Below are 23110 nucleotides of genomic sequence, written 5' to 3'. Positions count from 1 at the left end.
TCCTGTCCCTTCTGTATTGAACTGTACTGTAATTGTGCTGTCCCCCCTCTACATTGTAAAGCGCTGTGTAAACTGTTGGCGCAATATAAATCATGTATAATAATAATAATATTTTTGTTAAAACAAATCCCAGGATGCATATATTGATTAGTTTGCACAAATGTTCTCGCGTTGTCTGCAAACTGTGGGATATATTTATGGATTTAAAAAAAAAAAATGTATTTTTTGTTTACTGGTAATGGTGGCGATCAGTGACTTATAGTGGAACTTCGATATTGTGGAGGACAAATTAGACACAAACTGACACTTTTTTCGGGGCCAGTAACACTAATAGTGTGATTGGTGCTAAAAATATGTACTGTTACTGTACTAATGACACTGGCAGGGAATGGGTTAATATCAGGGGTGATCAAAGGGTTAAATGTGTGCCTAACTGGTGTTCTACTGTAGTGGGTGAGTACTAGTGGAAGGCATAGATCCATGTTCCTGTTTTACAGAAACACAGGATCCATGCATTCTTTACTGACAGAACGGAGATCTGCCTTGTTTACATAGCCAGATTGCCATTTTGCCTGTGTTCTGAACAATCAGTGGTCGCCAGTAGACATCAGTTCCACAGGTCCAGCTGATCAGCACCCGCTATGTAGAATTACAGTAGGAGTGAGCCTCCGGCGGAGCACACTCTCGCCTGATACCTAGAAATGTAGGATCACGTATATATACGTGATCCTGCACAGTGCTGCAACCCTGTAGGAGTAAATCTGCTATAGGGTGGTCGGCAACTGGTTATTAAAGTGGTTGTAAACCCTTACAAACCACTTTGACCTACAGGTAAGCCTAGATTAAGGCTTACCTATAGGTCCAAGAAATATCTCCTAAACCTATACGGTTTAGGAGATATTTGCCCAAAGACAGGCAGCGCTGTCTCCGGCGCATGCGCGTGCCGGCTCCCGTGCGCATGCGCGGGTGTTACGTCATTGCGGCTTCGCCGAATGACAGTGGCGGAGCTGCGAGACCCCACCGAGAAGATGGATGCACCGGACTACAGGGGACAGCGGTGACATCGCTGGCTTCTGTGTCAAGTAAGTGACACATAATGGACTACTATGCGATGCATAGTAGTCCATTATGCTTTGCCTTTGCAGGGAATGAAAGAGGAAGTAAACTCATCAGGGTTTACTTCCTCTTTAAATGGTGTAGTTTAGCTCTGTGATAAGCTGTGTTAACTAGCAGCCTGTTATCACTGTGATAGAGAGTGAAAGGATTGTGGGGAAGGTTTAACTAGATGCACAGCAGCCATCCTGTGTGGGGAAACCTATAATCCACATTAAAGCGGTTCTTCACCCTAAAGGGGAAGTTCCGCTAGTATTATCCCTCCCCCCTCCGGTGCCACAATCGGCACCTTTCGGGGGGGAGGGGGGTGCAGTTACCTGGATAATCCAGGTAACTGCACCCACTTCCGGCCAGACCGCCGCATGGCTCCGCCCACCCCCGCATGGCTCCGCCCCCCCCGTTGTGTTCTGGGAAACACACAGTTCCCAGAGACACAGCGGGGAACCAGCGCAGTGCGACTCGCGCATGCGCAGTAGGGAACCGGGCAGTGAAGCCCTCTCGCTTCACTTCCCGATTCCCTGACAGAGGATGGCGGCGGTGGCTGCAGCGAGACGAGCGATCGCTCATCATCTGCCGCCGACATCGCTGGAACCTGGGACAGGTAAGTGTGATATTATTAAAAGTCAGCAGCTGCAATATTAGTAGCTGCTGGCTTTTAATATTTTTTTTTTAGGTGCAGCTCCTCTTTAAAGTATCATAGAACTATAGAACTGTGTAGAAATAAAAAATAAACATGTGCAAAAGACATGCACACCCTTACTAGTTATAAAGTGTATCTATCTATCTATCTATCTATCTATCTATCTATCTATATATATATATATATATATATATATATATATATATATATACAGTATATTTTATATATACAGTATATACAGTATCTCACAAAAGTGAGTACACCCCTCACATTTTTGTAAATATTTTATTCTATATTTTCATGTGACAAGACTGAACAAATGATACGTTGGTCCAAGGTAAAGTAGTGAGTGTACAGTTTGTATAACAGTGTAAATTTGCTGTCCCCTCAAAATAACTCAACATACAGCCATCGATGTCTAAACTGCTGGCAACAAAAGTAACAAAAGGGAGTCTGCTCTGCCATTATATATGTATGATATGCGAGTGCTGCAGACATAGGGTTCTATCTGAACATATGAGGTGAAATTGAAAGCTTGGTTGGTCAAATTTTAAAATCAACGGTACCATCAGATTACAAAAACACACAAAATTTCTGATTTTCAAAAGAAAATGTGTTTGGAATTTGACTCATGTATAGCCTGCATAAGAGACCCTGTTGCTAGACCATATATTTCAGCAACTGTCTTCCCATGAGATTATACCATATGTGTATTTAACCACTACAATACAGGGCACTTTCGCCCCCTTCCTTCCCAGCCCAATTTTCAGTGTTCATCGCTCTCACACTTCCAATGACAATTGCGCGGTCATGCTACACTGTACCCAAATGAAATTTTTATCATTTTGTTCACACAAATAGAGCTTTATTTTGGTGGTATTTATTTACGACTCTTTTTTTTATTTTTTGCGATATAAGCGATATAATTTTGAAAAAAAACAATATTTTATTTTTTTTATTTTAAAAGAAACCCAATAAAATCAAATTTTGTCATAAATTTAAGCCAAAATGTATTCTGCTACATGTTTTTGGTAAAAAAAAATTCCGTTAAGTGTAAAATGGTTTGTGTGATCACGGACATATGTACGCAAATGATCATGTACATATGTGTGCAGGTGATCACTTACATATGTGTGCAGGTAATCATTGGAACATGTGATTTTAGTGGGACATATGTGGGGGACATGTGTTTTTTTATTTGGGGACATGTCTTTTTATTATTTGGGGACATGTGTGGTGACATGTGTATTGTGGTGACATGTGTGTTTACACTGTAGGTTTATACTAGACTAGTTATCAGTGAGTAAAAAGCTGTAAAAATAGCTCATACTCACTGATCACCAGCCGGCTCCAGCGATCTGCTCTCCTCTCCTCAGCGATGACTTCCGTGTGAGGAGAGGAGAGCCGATTGCCTAGCAACCGACTGTTTGTTTACATCACATGATGGCCATGATTGGACACGGCCGTCATGTGATCAGGAGGGCCAATCACAGAGCCCTCCTGCCGATCCGAGATGCGCCGTGTCTGGGTGACACGAGCGCATCAGGATCGCGCCACTGCACGGGCACGTGCGCGATCCCCCTCCTTCTGATGGACGTTCAGGAACGTCCACTCAGAAGTAGAGAGCTCCCACCCGGCCGTATATGTACATTGACCGGGTGGGAAGTGGTTAAAGAGGAAGTAAAGGCAAAAAAAAACACACTATGTAAGGCAAAGGCATAATGAGCTAGTATGTATAGCATACTAGCTCATTATGAATAACTTACCTGAGAACGAAGCCCCCGAAGCGGTCCTCCGTCTTCCTCTTCGCCGTTACCATGTATCCCGGAGCGACTTCTGGGTCTCGCTGCTCCGGCGCTGTGATTCGCCGGAGCCGCAATGACGTCACTCCCACGCATGCGCACAGAAGCCGACACGAGCGGCATATCGCCGCGATCTGCGGCCTGCCCGGTGCGCCCGCATGCGCTGTAGACAGCGGTGGCTGTCTTTTTGTAAATATCTCCTAAACCATATAGGTTAACAAGATATTTCTTGGACCTACAGGTAAGCCTTAAAGTGGTTGTAAACCCTTACAACACACTTTGACCTACAGGTAAGCCTAGATTAAGGCTTACCTGTAGGTCCAAGAAATATCTCCTAAACCTACACAGTTTAGGAGATATTTGCCGAAAGACAGGCACTGCTGTCTACGGCGCATGCGCCGTAGACAGCGGCGCGCAGGCGCACTGAACACGCTGCGGTAAACGGCGATATGCCGCGAGTGGCGGCTCCCGTGCGCATGCGCGGGAGTGATGTCATCGTGGCTTCGCCGAATGACAGCGGTGGAGCAGCGAGACCCACCAAGAAGATGAATGCGGCGGACTACAGGGGACAGCCGTGACTTCGCTGGCTCCTGTGTCAGGTAAGTGACACATAATGGACTACTAAGCGATGCATAGTAGTCCATTATGCTTTACCTTTGCAGGGAATGAAAGAGGAAGTAAACTCATCAGGGTTTACTTCCTCTTTAATCTAGGCTTACCTGTAGGTCAAAGTTGTTTGTAAGGGTTTACAACCACTTTAACATATTTGATACCGTATATCCTCCGCAGATACTGAGAACAGTAAGTGAGCGTAGTCATCAGGCCCTTTTGATCACCAGATACAAATAAAGTTACAAAAATATTGAAAACAAATGCAACAACCACATTTAATGGTACATTTTTAAATTTTATATATTTTATTACACGGTTACATAGTTAGGTTAAAAAAGACACAAGTCCATCCTGTACACACAGTTTATCCAGAGGGAGGCAGACGAATCCCAAATAAAGCATGATCCATTTTTCTCTAGCAGGGAAAATTACTGCAGGAAGCAATTCGATATTCCCTGGGTCGACTACCCCTGGTGTTATTGCCTATAAATAATATGAAGTTTACATACAGTTTAACTTTAACCACTTGCCACCCGCCCACCGTCAGATGATGGAGAATCAGTGCGTCTCTCGTTCTGGGACAGCGTCATATGACGGCGCCCCCAAAACGACGTTCTGGCACACACGTGGGGGGCGTGCAGTGCGGCAAACACGGCCGCACCTTGCTTCTAGGACACAGCGTGACCCCGATCTTGGTAAAGAGCTGATGACGTGGCTTTTTAACCATGGAAGGAGGAAGGAAGAGGAGCTCGGCCACACTATAGGCTGCCTGCAGCTTATAGGAAGCAGCTCGGGGGCCCCAAGCAATTGCTTGTTTTGCCTGTCCTGTTGCGATGGGCCTGCAGGGCACTGATTTTCAGTGCCCTGATTACAGTAAAGCCCCAGCAGTGCCCATCAGTGACACCAACCAGTGCCCATTAGTGATGCCAGTCAGTGCTGCCTTTCGGTGCCTGCTCATCAGTGCCACACATCAATGCACATCAGTGCCCCTTAGTGCCACCCATCAGTGCTGCCTATCCATGCTTCTTATCAGTGCCCATCAGTGCCGCCTATCAATGCTCATCAGTGCCACATATCAGTGCCACCTATTGAAGGAGGAGAAAGAGTTAACATGACTAAAACTTTAAAAATAGCTGTCAGAGGAATATCTTTATTTTAAAGAGGAAGTAAACTATCCCACTCTGATGCTTCTTTTCATTTAGTCCATTATAATAAGTCATTATCAGACTATAGCCACTGTAATCCAGCCCAAATCGCATATTACTTACTGTTTAAAGAAACTTTAAAAATCTTATTTCCAGGGGTTACGCAGCACCATCTTAAGTATTGTTTTCTGAGTCCACAGTGGAGTGTATTTCCGCCCTTACATTGAGCACTTCCTGTACTGTTAACCAAGCCTCCTTCTCAATCCAAAGTTCATTTCCCTGTTCATAGCTGACTTGTTTATTTCATAATATTTACTTGTGCCGATGTCTAATGTTTCCCTTTGTCAGACTTATCAGCTTCAGCTAAGACTGCAGTAATGGACAATATTTAGACTGTATGTGATGTCACATGGTCACATGGTGTGTAGGAGGACGCTCTGAGTGATTAGCAGAGTTCAGTGTTGTGCAGTAGGAAGTCCTGATAACAGATAGATAAGACATAGAGAGTGTGCCTTAAATCAGGGGAGATCTGGGCATGCTCAGTGACTTTATTCTACAGAACAACAAGGATTACAACAATACTAAGCAAGTAAGGAGAGCGCTACAACCAGTGTTCATTAGGGTTTTTTTTATGCTGATTTACATGGGACAAAGTTTTGGGGGAGCGTTTACAACCACTTTAAGGTCTTGTATGTCAGGATGACCACAGGATAGATAAGGTCTGGTAAGAACGGTAAGAACTGGTTTTGAAATGATGTCTTCAGACAAAGTCAAAACGTCAGCATTAAATAGTTTAAATTATGTTTTTAGATAATATCAACCGTCAGTTAAAATACTAGCTTAGACTATGTCTGAGATGCTATATGATTATATAGGAGTTATACCGTATGTGATGAACTCTGTCCTCCTACCCTCCCTCTTTTTCTTTGTGCAATATTCTTTGTCCATATCCTGTATATAACTCTGCTCACCTGCCATTAAAACTAAGGCTGCGTACACACGGGCGGATTGTCTGCCCAACTAAGTTCGTCAGACAATCCGACAGTCAGTCCGTCCAACATTTGAATGAACGGACTTGACCACACACGATGAACAGACAGTCCGCTGAAAGCTTGCGTGATGACGTGTACAGCACGTACGACGGGACTAGAAATACGACGTCCAATACACTGCAATGCAACCTTCAGCCGTGTAAATCCTTTATGAGCATGCGCCATACTTAGTCCGTCCAACTTGCCTACACACGAGCGGACTGTCCGCTGAAACCAAGTTTGGACGGACAAAACCAAGTTTGGACGAACAAAATTACGGAAATTACGAAAGACTTAGTCCGTCAGACTGTCCGCTGAAAAAGTCCGCTGAAGCCCACACACGAGCGGATTGTCCGCTGAAACACGGTTCAGCGGACTAAGTTGGGCAGACAATCCGCCCGTATGTACGCGGCCTAAGTATTCATTGAACGACTCTCTTGTGTGCATTGGATGCTTTCGGAGCTCTGAAAGAATTCTCACTGATTGTCCAGGTCTAAGCAGATTTAACCCCTTACACCTATCAGTACTTATTAGTGCAGCATATTAGTGCCACCTCTCAGTACCCATCAGTGCCTCATATCAGTACCACCTATCAGTACCCATCAGTGCGGCATATTAGTGCCTCCTTATCAGTACCACCTAATCAGTGCCCTTCAGTGCCGCTTCATTAATGTCCATAAGTACCACCTCATCAGTGCCCATCAGTGCTGCCTCATCAAAGCACATCAGTAAAGGACAAATATTACTTATTTACAAAATTTACTCACAGAAACTAAGAAAAAAAAATGTTTTTTTTCAAAATTTCTGTCTGTTTTCTTTTTTTTGTAAAAAAAAAAAAAATTAAAAAACAGCAGTGATTAAATACCACTGAAAGAAAGCTCTATTTGTGTAAAAAGAAATGATAAAAATTGAATTTGGGTACAGTGTTGCATGACAAAATGTCAAAATGTGAGCGCGTTGAAAATTGGTCTGGGCAGGAAGGGGGTGAAAGTGCCCAGTAGGCAAGTGGTTAAAGTGGTGTTAAACCCTCAGTTTAAAGCAAACCTGATGCTTTACCTGAACTGACAAAGGACAGCTTTGGATATGAGACTGGTGGATTGTATTTCGGTAAGGACTTCCTCAGAGGGTCGGTCTGCTGTGATAAATACAGGGATAATCTACACAAGAAATTAACTGTTTTTCCTTCTGTAAGATGTCAAGCAAATCTCCAGGCAAACAGCTAAATATACATATAAGAAAGCCATTTTCCCTTACATAGGATTTGTATTTCTGTCCATTGTGTCCTGAACTTTATAGAGCTCTGCCAGTCAGTTCAACCAGGCTGGTGATCTGACATTTCATTGCTGTCTGCTGCAGGTCTGCAAGTCAGGTCTCTTCCCTGCTCCCTGTCTGTGATTGGATAGTGGCTGCTCTCTTCTCCTGTCAAGAGATTCCTTGTCAACACATGTCTGCAACACACCTAATGCCGCGTACACACGATCAAACAATCCGGTGGAAAAGTCCGGCAAACTCAAGTCCGCTGGAGAATCCCCCCATGTGTAGGCTCCGGCGGACTTTTTTTACCCAAAAGTCCGGCGGACTTAGTTAGAAAGAATTTTTGTTGTGCCAGATTGTTTACTCCAATCTGTCCGCCGGACTCGCATTTCGGCGGACAATACGGCTGTGTGTGTGCCAGTCCGCCGTACTTTTGAAATTAACGTACTTTTCCCGCCCGGAGAAAAGTCCGCTCATTTTGAGCGCGTCTCCAGGTAGCCGGGAGCAGCGAAGGAGGCGTCGCTGGTCCCGTCACCTGGTATGGACTTAAAGGGGAACCCCTACGCCAAAAAATCGTCATGGGGGTCCCCCCATAGGTCCATATCAGACCCTTATCCGAGCACGCTACCCGGCCAGCCAGGAAAGGGGGTGGGGACGAGCGAGCACCCCCCCTCCTGAGCTGTGCCAGGCCGCCTGCCCTCAACATGGGGGGGTGCCTTGGGGAGGGGGGGCCCTCTACTACTTGCTATTTACAGTAATGACATTTCAAAATACATGTACTTTTTTTTTTAAATATAAGACTGGACACATTGATCCTTTTATATATGCCTGGAGTTCAGCATTAAAGCGTTCCTCCTGCCAAAAACTATTTTGGGACATTTGCACTGTACAAATAAATGACCACTAATGAAGTGTGTGACAATTGTGTATGCTGCTTTCCTGAAAATGTTGACTTTTATTTAGTCCAGTAAATGCTGAACGTCCGGCACATTGATGTGAGCTTACTTGGCACCTCATCCATTCAGAAAACGTCTTCCATTCTTTTAACAGAATTCAAGGCACTCTGTGATTGGAGGACGGGAGATGACATTCATCCAAATCTTCAGGGGCTTCAGGGGACCGGTTGCAGAAAGAGAACGGGAAATACTGGCGTTTGTAAACAGATAAGGACACAGATGTCTTCAGGCCTCATCTCAGTCATTCCTGTCACATGGGGAGATCTCCAGCAGGAGCTGCAGATAAAGAGTAATGGATCGGAAACCTTTGGGAGACCATTTATAACAGACCACAGGAATGTAAAGAATAACTCCGCTGAGGATAAAGAGCACAACGTAGAGATACTCCAGCTGAGGACTGCCGATGATGGGTGCCAGGACTAGGTACACGGCGGCAATAAGTATAATAACTGGAATAACGATCGGAACCTAAAACAAAAAAAATTTATGGTGAGAACTTTTACATTTTTATATTACAGACTAATGAATAATACAGACATTGAGTGGTCCTGGTTTTGTGATACATGGCTTGAGCTTTCAGCTTCCTCTTCTCACCACTTTAAGCATCTCTAGGATCCGTATTTTAAAATAGAATTCCAGGCATGGCATGGCTGAATCTATTCTAAGGGGTGCCAGGGTGGGCTGCCTCCCCCCAGAGGTCTCTGAACATGCATCCACTGATCCATGAGCCAGTCTGATGGGAGCAATTGATATAAGGGAGCACAGACAGTTGACATAAGGAGAGACTGTGATTGGGACAATCCGTGTAAGGGGCACTGTGATGGGGATACCTGATGGGATGTAAGGAGGATGCTAATAGGAACAACTGATGTATGGGGACGCCCTGATGGGGACCCTGATTTAAGGGGCACTCTGATGGGGATCCTGATGTAAGAGGGCACTCTGATGGCAACAGCTGATGTAAAGGAACTCTAATGGCAACACCTGATGTATGGGGGCACTCTGATAGGGACCCTGATGTAAGGGGGCACTGTGATGGGGATATCTGATGTAAGGAGCACACTGATGGCTGCAGTTGAATTAAGGGGACTCCAATGGGAACACCTGATGTATGGGGGCACTCTGATAGGGACCCTGATGTAAGGGGGCACTGTGATGGGGATATCTGATGTAAGGAGCACACTGATGGCTGCAGTTGAATTAAGGGGACTCCAATGGGAACACCTGATGTATGGGGGCACTCTGATAGGGACCCTGATGTAAGGGGACACTCTGATAGGGACCCTGATGTAAGGGGACACTCTGATAGAGACCCTGATGTAAGCTAAATATAAATGCAGATTATAATGGAGTGCCTTGTCACGGCCTCTGCAGCTTCCGCGTGTATTTCCAAATGTGTGAGCTGGGAATTTTCTTTTTGGTTTTGTTTTTCATGCGTTGCCCTTCCATGTGCTCCTTGCTGCAAAGGCCAGTTAGAGGTGGGGGCAGGGCATTTGTTTGTTCTGAGCTCCTGTGTGTTTTTTGCAGCTTTGGTCTGTGGAGGGCCGCACACCCTTGAGTGGCATGGTGGATAGAGGCAGGATTGAAGATTACCCTTGGTTTTAGCAATGAAGTGTTTTTTTTGGAGGATGATTATAGGAGTTAAAGTGGTTGTAAAGGCAGAAGGTTTTTTATCTGAATGCATTCTATGCAATTAAGATAAAAATCCTTCAGGGTGTAGCAGCCCCCCTCAGCCCCCCTAATACTTACCTGAGCCTTCTCCCTATCCAGTGATGTCCACGAGTCTCTCGGCCGGTTGGGATTCTCCTTCCTGATTGGCTGAGACACAGCAGCATCACCACTGGCTCCTGCTGCTGTCAATCAAAGTCAGTTAGGCAATCAGGAGAGAGAGGGGGAGGGGCCAAACTGCTCTGTGTCTAAATGGACACACAGAGCTTCAATGGGGCTCGGGTGCCCCCCATAGCAAGCTGCTTGCTGTGGGGGCAATCAACAGCAGGGAGGGGCCAAGAGCAGCAAAGCGGGACCTGAGAAGAAGAGGATCTGGACTTCTCTGTTCAAAACCACTGCACAGAGCAGATAAGTATAACATGTTTGTTATTGGTTAAAAAAAAATAGACTTTACAATCACTTTAAGCTGCTCATACATGTGTCGAATTCTGAACAAATTTAATTTTAAAAATCAGAAATCTTGTGTGTTTTGTGATCCGAAGGTGCCACCATTGATTTCAAAACATGACCAACCAAGCCTTCAATTTCACCTTATGTTGCTACAGAAAATAATTTTTGTGACCGGAAATCTTCTTTTCTTTCAGGGAATTTTCTTTTATGCACTTATGCGTATTTCTATTTCGATTATATTTCTTTTACGATAGTCCCATAATTAAGTAGCCATTCGTTCTTTTTTCCTAAAAAATTTCAACATGACCGACCACTTAAATTCGATGACTGCACAAAAATCGCCCATTACTACAACCCACTAAAGCCTAGTACACACGAGCTGAATGTCCGGTGACATCGGCCAGTTCAATAGAAACCGTCCAACATTCGCCCCCTGTGTATGGCAGCCAGTCTTACAGAAACCGGGCACTCAGCCAGTTTCTGTAGAAGGGTCATGACCGAAAATGGTCTGCCAACTGGCTCCCGATCCGCGCTCTCAGCCAATGGCTGAGAGCACTGATCATAGTGTTCTGGCGAGGGGACCGTCCCCCCCATCAGAACACAATAGCACAGCAGGGAAGATCGCTGTACTAACTTTGGATAGTTAATACAGCGGCTCCAACCTGAGCGGTCAGGTTTTTATCATTTAGTAGTGTGTACTAACTAGCCTTAATGGTGCAAGATTCGAAAGAAAGTTCTTAGTTATGATTTTCATAAGAAAATTTGTTCTGAATTCGACCCATGTATGACCAGCTTTAGGGTCTGTTGGATGTATGTGGGGGGTGCTGTGTGTATGGAGTTCTGGGGGCTAAAAAAGGAGTGAGATTGTTGGTTTTGGTGGAAGATGTTGGATATGGACAGGGGTTGTTGAATGGAGGATCTGGACTCATTTATTTGCGTCTTTGCTCATGATCTTCTTTATTTTCAATTAAACAGAAAACAAACGTCAAGCTTACGTCATACAGCAGTGAACAGTATAATGACCATATGAGCAAAATTACTGACAGTACCTGCACTTTGCACCATTTAAAAAATGAATAGCAGAGAAATATGCTGTAATACATAAAAACAAGGATTATATAAGGGAGCTATGTGTAGTTGGAGATATTCTGGATAGCCAAGAAGAACAAGATAACCTCTTCAGGGAAATTATCTGTAATGTAGCGCTATTACTCTCCTCGGTTCTATTCACTTATTTCTTGCTAGCGGATACAACTAATGAGCAGAACATTTTATCACTTACTTTATATGGTCGGGGAATATCCGGCTTCTTAATCTTTATATATATCAGGCCAAAAATCGTTATACCATAGAATAGCCAGGCTGTAAAGCTGAATGTAGATAAGAGAACAAGATTACAGTAATATATGACTGCAGATACTTAAATGTCCTGTTAGATGCACAGAAGTGTACAGAATAAGGTAAAGAAACATCGATAGCAATCATAAAGCTGGCCAAGGCTGGACCATGGAGGGCCTTTTTTGCAGCGTGAAACTTCTCCATAAGAACATTGCAATTTTAAAGTGGATGTAAACCTGAATTTTTTTTCATAATGTAGAGTATAAAATTTCCTATCATTTTGAGCCCAGTCTTGCCACAAAGAGTTAATCCAGCTCTGAGCAATCCTCTTTTATTGTTCAGTGAGATAAAGCTTGACAAACAGAGAAAAACTTTGTCAAATCCTCCCCCTTGCTGTGAGTGACAGGTGATTTACATATCTCGTGCACTAGCCTGAGAGACATGCCTTATTTTTTAATTCCCTCCCACTTTCTTCTGCTACTCTGCCAGGATTGGATGTTCTGCACCTCAGCATAATTGGGCATGCTGAAGTCATGTAGTTACTTTCCTGTCTTTTCACTGGATGTTAGAGATCATAGCAGAAGTTCAGTGTAAGAAATACACAGGAGAAAATGCATATTGACAAGGGGCGTGTAGAGGTGGGCAGTCTACTGACATCACGACTCCACCCACCGGGCTCCAGACAACAGACCCACCCACAGAATCTGCAGTTTTTCAGGTCTCTTAACAGACAGAGTTGAGACATTTGACAGGTAAAGATACATGCAGGAGGCATGTATATCCTTATAGATAACCCCTATGGCAGTAGTTTAGAAAGGATGACATTGGGTTTACTTCCACTTTAAAGAGGTACTTCAGGATCTCGGATCAGGGTAGGGTGGGTGCATTGATGTAATGTAGGAATAGTGCCCCATTACTGGTGTCATTGGGAGGAGTAGTGCCCCATCATTGGTGTCATTGGGAGGAATAGTGAGCCATCAACGGTGTCATTGGGAGGAATGGTGCCCCATCACTGATGTCATTGGGAGGAATAGTGCACCATCGTTGGTGTCATTGGGAGGAATAGTGCCCCATCGTTGGTGTCATTGGGAGGAATAGTGCCCCATCGTTGGTGTCAGTGGGAGAAATAGTGAGCCATCAACAGTGTCATTGGGAGGAATGGTGCCCCATCATTGGTGTCATTGGGAGGAATAGTGCCCCATCATTGATGTCATTGGGAGGAATAGTGCACCATCATTGGTGTCTTTGGGAGGAATAGTGCACCATCATTGGTGTCATTGGGAGGAATAGTGCACCATCATTGGTGTCATTGGGAGGAATAGTGCCTCATCATTGGTGTCATTGGGAGGAATAGTGCCCCATCGTTTGTGTCAGTGGGAGGAATAGTACCACGTTGTCAATGTTAGTGGCCAGAGGCGGCTGGTGTTTTTTTTGGGGGGGGGGGGGGGGTGGCAAGCAATGCACCTACAGCCACACCCCCCCCCCAGTCGGTCGGGTCACCAACAACCTCCATCCCTGTGAGTCTGTTGGTTCAATCGCACCCCATACCCCCTCCCCCCCGTGGGTCAGTTGGGCCCTGCACTTACCCCATCAAGCGGGCAGCTCTTCCCTTCGCAACGGGCAGCGGCTTCTCATGCGTCTCCTCAAAGTGGCTGTGCGTCCCCTCCCTGCTCCTCCTAGGTGCCCAATAGGATTGACTGTCCTTTCAGCCAGTCATGTGATGGGTCTCAGGACCTGCTTCCTGATTGGCCAGGAGCATAAGCAGTGTGACAATAGTGAATATTCATTCGCTATTGTGACACAACTGGGTGGGCTCAGGGAGTAGTGCTCTGCGCCCTGAGCCCACCCTTTTTTGAAGCCTATTAGAACCTTAGAACCTCTGCCTCTAATCAAGTGCTTAAAAAAAAAAAAAAACATTGGAATGTATGTGTATGGCACCCTGCGTGTATATTAGGGGGCCAGATGCATGGATGGGGGGGGGGCGGGGCCCGTGCACCCCTAATGGAAGGGTTGCCACTGTTAGTGGCAGGAACTATGCCGGGCTGTACAAAGGGCTGCATCTGGCTCCTGTAATAAATATTCATATGCATATCTAGACATCATTTTTCATCATTATGACTATGTTTTCTGCTTATTGTTGTAGCCCTGATGAAATGGGAGTAGTGCTGCCCCACAAAACGCATTGGAAATTTTTATATTACTCTTTTAGCAGTAAATAAAATTATCTTGGACTCTCATGCGATTTTGGTCTAGCACTCCTTTCTGTATTTTTATGGTTTTATTGCAGTGTGGATTTTCTTTATTATTTTAGTATGGGGACAAGGTCCGTATAAGTGTATGTACAGATATAAAATAACACCTTAAATTCTTGTAAACAATCTTTCATACGGATATTGTCCCATAAACTATAACACTTATTGCCACTGAAAAAAAAATAGCAGAGTTGCAGAATTCACATGTGACACCAGGTTATGTTGAGATTATATTTCCAGGTACATGAAACAGACAATTTATATTGTATACAATTGTTTAGTTATCTAAAAGATGGAAAGGTCAAAATAAATTTATAAAAATATTTTTTGTCTTGGGGGAGAAAAGTTATGAAAAATTCCATCTTTACATATTGAGTTTCAAAAGATCTTTGTTAGAAGATTGAACATTTCACCAATAACTGGGAATTTCCTCAGACCAATATCTTATGTCTATGGGTAGTCCATAGCCCAGGTCATGCTGTTGATTCTGGTAGCCTTTGCCAAAGGAAGAAATGCGTAGGTGCAGCCGCCACATTTCCTAATGGAAGTTACTGCTCTGCTGGCTGCGAGATTGGAAGGATGAAAGAAATTCTGGATGAAAAGTAAAGTATTCACTTACCTGAAGAAGTTTACAATAGTGCTGAAATCTCCTGGAATGATCATTATTAATGAGATAAATGTTGTGAAGATCAGGGCTGGAGATGGTGTGAGCCGTTTCACATGAACCATCGACAGAACATCAGGCTGCAGATAAGATTTCAATATTATAAAATGTAACATTAATAATGATATAATTAGGATTACACTAATACTGTTTTTTTTTATCAACGTGTATGAGTACCAATACTTTTGGTCAAGTACTCACTGATACTGATTACCGATACTTTGCAGCACGATTTGCGTCAATCCAAAAATTTGGTGCAAATAATTGCATGCAATCCCCCCTGCTCCTGTGTGTGTATAGAAAGGGAAAAGCGCCATCTAGTGGACAGCTTATTAAAAACGTTAGCACTCACAGTACATATCTGGCCAAATGCAAAATCTTCATAAGTGTCCTGGTCTGCCGATGATAGTAAATCAGGGCTCACAGGGCTGGAGGAGAAGTTCTTGGACCCCGTGGGTATAGGGCAGAAGTGATGTCACCTTGGGGGCAGACCGCCTCCGCATCATCTTCAGCCCTGTGAGTACCTCCAGTGGCTGTGATTTGCTATCATTGGCGGGACAGGGACCACTATGAAGAATTTGCATTTGGACAGATATGTATTGTGAGTTCCAACATTTTTAATAAGCTGCCCACTAGATGGCGCTTTTCCCTTTCTATACAAAAACACACACAGGAGCAGTGGGGGAAATTGCACTGTATTCCTGTTCAAATCTCATGTGATTCTTTGCAGTGCGATTTGCAGCAATTAATTTTATATTGACGCAAATCGCACCGCAATGTATATTGCGGTATCAGCAGCATTTGCATGAGTACCGATACTTTAAGTATATTTTAAGTATGTGTGGACCCTGGTGGGGCCTGAAGGCTATGTGTCTTGGCTAATCCAACAGCAAGATCTTTCTGTGTGGGGTAAGACACCCCTCAAAACGACCCCAGTGCTTCAGATGTGGATATGGCTGTGTATGGCTGTGTTTTGATATACAGTACTGTATGCTTGATTAGTGAAAAATCAGTAACTACTATCAGTTGCATTGTTCTCAGCTATTTCTGGACTACACAACCAACCTTCTCTATGTTATGGAGTAGAGGGCAGGGTCCTATCTTGTTACTGTTGTCCTGTGATCCTAAAGCTGGTAGTATGTTAGTGACAGAATCACACTTTTATAGTACCTTTGCCAGAATTCTAGGATTCTAGTACTCTCCCAGGGGAGTCTGAGCCTTATGAGAGAGATCAGGAATGAAGTTACCTTCATTTTGACATGATACAATGTAGAGCAGGGATATGCAATTAGCGGACCTCCAGCTGTTGCAAAACTACAAGTCCCATCATGCCTCTGGGTGTCATGCTTGTGGCTGTCAGAGTCTTGCTATGCCTCATGGGACTTGTAGTTCTGCAACAGCTGGAGGTCCGCTAATTGCATATACCTGATTTAGAGCATTGCAAATGCTTCTCTGACTGTGTACTAAGCCATTTAGCTCATAATGACTTTAATACACCTTAAAGTGGATGTAAACCCAATGTCATCCCTTCTAAACTACTGCCATAGTGGTTATCTATAAGGATATACATGCCTCCTACATGTATCTTTACCTGTCAAATGTCTCCCCTCTGTCTGTTATGAGACCTGGAAAACTGCAGATTCTGTGGGCGGGTCTCTTGTCTGGAGCTCGGTAGGTGGAGTCGTGATGTCGGTAGACTCCCCGCCCACCTCTACACTCCCCTTATCAACATGTATTTTCTCCTGTGTATTTCTTACACTGAACTTCTGCTATGATCTCTAACATCCAATGAAAAGACAGGAAAGTAACCATATGAATTCAGCATGCCAAATAATTCTGAGGTGGGGAACATCCAATCCTGGCAGAGGAGCAGAAGGAAGGAGTGGGAGGGAATTAAAAAATAATGCATGTCTCTTAGGTTAGTGCACAAGATATGTAAATCACCTGTCACTCACAGCAAGGGGGAGGATTTGACCAAGTTTTTCTCTGTTTGTCAAGATTTATCTGACTGAACAATAAAAGAGGATTGCTCAGAGCTGGATTAGCTCTTTCTGGCAAGACTGGGCTCAAATGATAGGAAATATTATAGTCTACATTATGACATAAAAAATAAAAAAAAACTTTATACTGATAAGGTATTGGGTGTCAGGCTGTGGAACATATAGGAACTCACACAGGTATTTTACAGTTGCTAGAGACATTTCTGCACCTGTGAGTACAATCATTTTAAAAATGATCACCTACTATTACCATTTTCCACATTCAGTTTTTTCTTTTGGCATTACAAAGTGGAATTATATGTTACATTTGTATATATAAAAAAAAAAAGTCTATAATATAAAAGCTGAAAATAAATCTATATAAGGCCCCTTTCACACTAACGATCCGTTCAGGCCGGCCTGTCAGTTTTTCAGGCGGACCTGAACAGATGCTCCATAGAGGTCTATGGAGCATCAGATGTCAGTGGTGACATGTCCGCTGACATCCGACCCGCTCCGATCCGAAAAAGTGTGACGGAGGAAAAAGCTATTTTTCCATCTGTAATCGGATTGGATCCCACAGGGAGACCCATAGGGAGACGGACCTGTCATCTTCCTGCTCAGCGGAGATCGCTTCAGCGATCCCCGCTGAGCAAGCGGATATCCACAAGGCGGATCAGCACTGATCCGCCCCGTGTGAAAGGACCCTACGTCTTACATTTTTATAAAAATATAAAACTGGAAAGCCCCCACTGCATAGGCATTTACCCCTAGATCTGTAAATAAAGTCTGATGCAACCAACCTTCAGAAGTCATAAAATATAAATAGTGAATTCCACCTGTGAGCAGTTCAAATGTCACATAATCTCAACTTAAACACCTAAAGAAATGGCAACGTGAGGACCAAGATGATGTCCAAAACAAGCCTGGGACAAAGTTCTAGAGATTCACAAATGACGGTCATGATGAGGCGGACCTGAACAGATGCTCCATAGAGGTCTATGGAGCATCAGATGTCAGTGGTGACATGTCCGCTGACATCCGACCCGCTCCGATCCGAAAAAGTGTGACGGAGGAAAAAGCTATTTTTCCATCTGTAATCGGATTGGATCCCACAGGGAGACCCATAGGGAGACGGACCTGTCATCTTCCTGCTCAGCGGAGATCGCTTCAGCGATCCCCGCTGAGCAAGCGGATATCCACAAGGCGGATCAGCACTGATCCGCCCCGTGTGAAAGGACCCTACGTCTTACATTTTTATAAAAATATAAAACTGGAAAGCCCCCACTGCATAGGCATTTACCCCTAGATCTGTAAATAAAGTCTGATGCAACCAACCTTCAGAAGTCATAAAATATAAATAGTGAATTCCACCTGTGAGCAGTTCAAATGTCACATAATCTCAACTTAAACACCTAAAGAAATGGCAACGTGAGGACCAAGATGATGTCCAAAACAAGCCTGGGACAAAGTTCTAGAGATTCACAAATGACGGTCATGAGGAATCAGGAAGAATTAAAAACGCTTACCAAATGGCCTTCTCTGGCCGCCACATAGCACAAGCGACCCCCACTGAAGAAGGTTCCATTGGCTGAACCAAAAGTAGAAAGTGCCACACCCATAGATATTATCCAAGTCCAGCTTCCCAGCACCTTTATCCTAAGATAACAATGGGTGATAATGATAAGAACAAGTCATATGGATAAAAGTGCAAGAAAAAAAAACATAGTACATCTCTGCAATACAAGGAAGCTTTCTCGTGTTTTATATCTTTAAAAAAAACTGCAAGTGTTGAAACTGTTGATTTGGCAGAAATCCAGTGTGCTCCTTATTTCCTGTATGGACTGACAACATAGTGCCTTTGCCAAACTGAAATCCCAAACAGTCTGGCCAGTCCTGTCTGCTGGACCACTGAAGTCCGTCTATCCCTGCTTCTCTCTGTCTCACTTCACATGCAAACAGTTATTTCTTTCCCAGCAAGAGCAAGAGTCTGCCCACACACTGTGTTTAGGAAAAGGGCTCTTGGGAGGTGTATTGATGGGGGACATGCCTAACACCTGCTTGCATCACTGTTCTTTGCTCTGTTGCTGAGATACTACTATCTAAAGGATCTTCTGTATTCTACACTTCCAGGTGTGTTGGATGCCTTGTCCTCCTCCTGCACACTGTGGTTCCTCCTACTAACCACTACTTTCCTACTGTGTACTGCCCCCAATATGACATCTATGTGGTTACAGGTGCATGTTAGGGGACACACACCCCTATAGATGTCATGTTGGGATACAGCAGCTGTAGCTATGCATCCTCTGTATCCCCAAAAGACGTCAATGGGACTGCCTAAGCAAGGATGCATGGAACACGTGTGGTTAAACACAGCCCTGACATACAGTATAGTATGCTCCATGTGATTGAGGTCTGATGTTCATCAAATGACAAGTTAAAACTCCTTACTAGTGATGTAAGGTTAGTTCCTTATTAATCTTAGTGGATGTAGGCTGAATGTACTGGCTTTGGCATGTAAGCCTGTAGTTCAAACCTGGAGAAAGCAGCCTGGGGGGACAATGCTGCTCCTCCATAGATGTACAGCGGGAATGAGTTTTGCCACCTAGAACAGGAAGTGTTTAACTGGCAGATTCACTAGGTGAAAATATAGGAAAAAAGCCTATAGATGCAATTTATATACAATTTTTTTTTTTAGTTTAGATACACTTTAATCTCCTCTTTTTGTCTTTTTCTTTTTTCTTTTTCTTCTTTTTGAAAATAATATTTTGACATGTGTATATAGAGTTTTGGATATTATGTAAATGTTATATAGGTACGTGTCTTTGTCCTTAGTTGACTGTTAAGCTGAATTCTAATAAATAAAAATGTAATTATAAAAAAAAGATACACTTTAATTGTGTTCTTTACAGGCTAGGCTTTGTTTATTATTATTAATATTATTATTATTTTTAGAAATAAACAGGGTCACTTTAAGCACCAACATCAAAGAGGTTAGAGCCGGTTCACACTGAAGCAGTACGACTTGCAGCACGACTGCCTCAGGCGACCTGAACGCGACAGTAGCGGTGACTTGCAAAACGACTTCTATATAGAAAGTAGTACAGGAACCCTTTTCTAAGTCGGAGCGACTTGAGTCGTTCCTATTAGAACAGTTCTATTGTACAGAACGGGATGCGACTTGTCAGGCGGCTAAGTCGCCTGACAAGTCGCCCCTGTGTGAACTGGCTCTTACTATAATGGTATGGGGTAAACTTTATTTTGTTTCACAAACATTTTATTTATTTTTCAAATGTTACTATATATTATAACACAAGTGATAGTAGTAACTGGTAACATACATAGTAACATTACAGCAAAAGTAAAGGGGGACATTAGATTAGGACTAGTTAGATCCTCCTCTAGGGTTGATTTCGGTTTATTACACTAGTGATATGATTGTATTTGTGGCTGGTGCCATAGGGAGACATTTTCTGCCCTGGAAAGATCTACTTTTTTACTAATATGCAATCATGAACTTTCATTGCTGACATTGCTACAGACATTAGGATACATCCTAAGTGGATAAAGAAAGGCAAAAAAATAAAAATAAAAAAGGAGAGGGTTGGGACCAGGAGGTCTGTAAAATCTCTAGGGGTGGCAAAGGGGGCTCAGGACAATTTTATTTTAATTTATATTTTGATATTACAGTATATCACATGTTATATACTTGATATTTATAGCTTTTAAACTGAATTTTTTTTTACTATTAAAGTGGTATTAAACCCAAAAGAAAACATGTATTTTATTTTATTTTAGACACCACATCTAATGATTGGTAGGCTAACATGGGTGTTCCAGAGCACTTTCTAAAAAGACAACATAGCAGAAGCAGTTTGCTTTCAAATTGTCTCTCTTCAATAGAAACCAGTATTGGACTGTACAGAGAAAAAATGCTGGTGAAATAAGTTAATCCCTCCCTTATTGTTAATAGTGGTTTTATGAATGGTTTTACATCACAAGTTGAGTAGATCAGCTGCATTGTGATCCAACGTTTTGAGAATGGAACAAGGGATACCTATTAGCAAAAGTATGCAGGCATAGGATACACACCGTCATGTACCCTTAAAGGAGAATTATACAAAAAGATGATTAGTTAGTACTTTATTTACCACTACTATTCCTTTATATTGGCTTTTGAAATTTATAAATGCATCAGTGTAGAAATTGGATGAAAGGTTTAGCACCGTGAAACACTATTTGGAAGATAAATAGTACATTTTATATACAACTATATAAATCAGACCAAAATGAGGGGGAAAGAGGGACTTTGTTCCAAATCAGGGACAGTCCCTCAAAATCAAGGGACAGTTTGGAGCCATGATTGTTACTGAAGTGAAGGCACGTGTACCGGCTTGGTGGATGAAGATTGTGATTAATCATGACACAGCTAATGGCCTTACCATTACGAGTTTTGGTGCAAGTTGCGTAAAGTTGTTCCAGGACTTCTGTTGAGGTATATCACCAATGAAAAATAACCCTGGATTTGCTATGTGTCCCATTCCTTTAATTTAGGAACTGAACTTTGCAGCCAGTTCAAGCTCTGGTGTCAGCAGCACACTGGTGGTGAATGCAGGTTGGGCCCCCTAGCAATAACATGTTATCCTTTAATACCTACCCTACTCTATCATAAACTACAAAATAAAGTTCAGCTATACATGCACTCTAAGGGATTTTGGCATTCATGGGTAACTAAAGACCCCAACAAGTTACACAGAATTATTAGTAATAAACTGACCCCCAACTGATGGCCACAGCATCTGAAGAGAGAAGTTCTTGAGGTGTCATTGCGGCAAAATAGCTTACATTAGCCAGGAGATAGATGCATGTTACTAGTGGAATTGCGATCATCACAGCTCGTGGCAGATTCACCTACAACACAGGAAAGAGCAGAGTCATGCAGTCATCTGATGCAGGGATTATTACTAGTATCAAAGTAACACTAAACTCTGGCATGAAAATAATTCTAATCAAGTATGTTTTCTTAACGCAAAAATGTACCTTCTATTACTCTCAGCCTCCTCCAAATTCATTTTTATTTTTTTGCTTTTGTTTTAGCTATGTCTTAGATTAGAGGTAGGCAACCTTGGAGAGGTTTAGATCTACCTAAACAATATGAAGGAGATTAAAAATCTGTGCTAGCAAGGTCTAAATAAATAGTAAGGAGAACTTGGAAAATAATACTAAAACAAATGTCATTACAAACAGTTAAACAGCCTACCATAAAGGTGGACAGTGGCAGTCAGTAGAGCAGTGGACAGTGTCAGTAGGGCAGTGGACGGTGTGTGGACAGTGTCAGTAGGGCAGTGTTTGGTGTGTTGACAGTGTCAGTAGAGCAGTAGACGATGTGTGGACAGTTTCAGTAGAGCAGTGGATGGTGTGTGGACAGTGTCAGTAGGGCAGTGTTTGGTGTGTTGACAGTGTGGGTAGGGCAGTATTTGGTGTGTGGACAGTGTCAGTAGAGCAGTGGACGATGTGTGGACAGTGTCAGTAGAGCAGTGGACGGTGTGTGGATAGTGTCAGTAGAGCAGTGGACGATGTGTGGACAGTGTCAGTAGAGCAGTGGACAGTGTGTGGACAGTGTCAGTAGAGCAGTGGAGGATGTGTGGACAGTGTCAGTAGAGCAGTGGACAGTGTGTGGACAGTGTCAGTAGAGCAGCAGACGGTGTGTGGACAGTGTCAGTAGGGCAGTGAACGATGTGTGGACAGTGTCAGTAGGGCAGTGGATGGTGTGTGGACAGTGTCAGTAGGGCAGTGGATGGTGTGTGGACAGTGTCAGTAGAGCAGTGGATGATGTGTGGACAGTGTCAGTAGGGCAGTGGATGGTGTGTGGACAGTGTCAGTAGAGCAGTGGATGATGTGTGGACAGTGTCAGTAGAGCAGTGGACAGTGTGTGGACAGTGTCAGTAGAGCAGTGGATGATGTGTGGACAGTGTCAGTAGAGCAGTGGACAGTGTGTGGACAGTGTCAGTAGAGCAGCAGACGGTGTGTGGACAGTGTCAGTAGAGCAGTGGATGATGTGTGGACAGTGTCAGTAGAGCAGTGGACGGCGTGTGGACAGTGTCAGTAGGGCAGTGCACAATGTGTAAACAGTGTCAGTAGGGCAGTGTGTGGACAGTGTCAGTAGGGCAGTGGACAGTGTGTGGACAGTGTCAGTAGAGCAGTGG

At 43.5% G+C, this 23110-nt stretch overlaps 1 protein-coding gene across 10 annotated transcripts in view; it reads right to left on the bottom strand.

The window, feature by feature from the left end:
* Window positions 1-4441: 4441 nt before the first annotated feature.
* Window positions 4442-23110, bottom strand: part of LOC143988917 (b(0,+)-type amino acid transporter 1-like) — a 401901-nt gene continuing 383232 nt past the window's right edge. For all 10 annotated transcript variants that reach the window (XM_077488835.1, XM_077488836.1, XM_077488837.1 and 7 more), the window contains 5 exons: window positions 21682-21815; window positions 18434-18563; window positions 14881-15005; window positions 11954-12041; window positions 4442-9021 (listed from right to left, as the gene is read on the bottom strand). In XM_077488835.1, the coding sequence (XP_077344961.1) occupies window positions 8791-9021; window positions 11954-12041; window positions 14881-15005; window positions 18434-18563; window positions 21682-21815 (708 nt within the window). In that variant the 3' untranslated portion in view covers window positions 4442-8790. The remainder of the gene's footprint in view (window positions 9022-11953; window positions 12042-14880; window positions 15006-18433; window positions 18564-21681; window positions 21816-23110) is intronic.

The sequence above is a fragment of the Lithobates pipiens genome, unplaced genomic scaffold, assembly GCF_037356315.1.
Source record: "Lithobates pipiens isolate NorthernLeopardFrog02 unplaced genomic scaffold, aLitPip1_a1.2 Scaffold_18, whole genome shotgun sequence".
In the NCBI taxonomy this organism is placed as follows: domain Eukaryota; kingdom Metazoa; phylum Chordata; class Amphibia; order Anura; family Ranidae; genus Lithobates; species Lithobates pipiens.
This window is presented reverse-complemented; position numbering and strand designations above follow the sequence as displayed.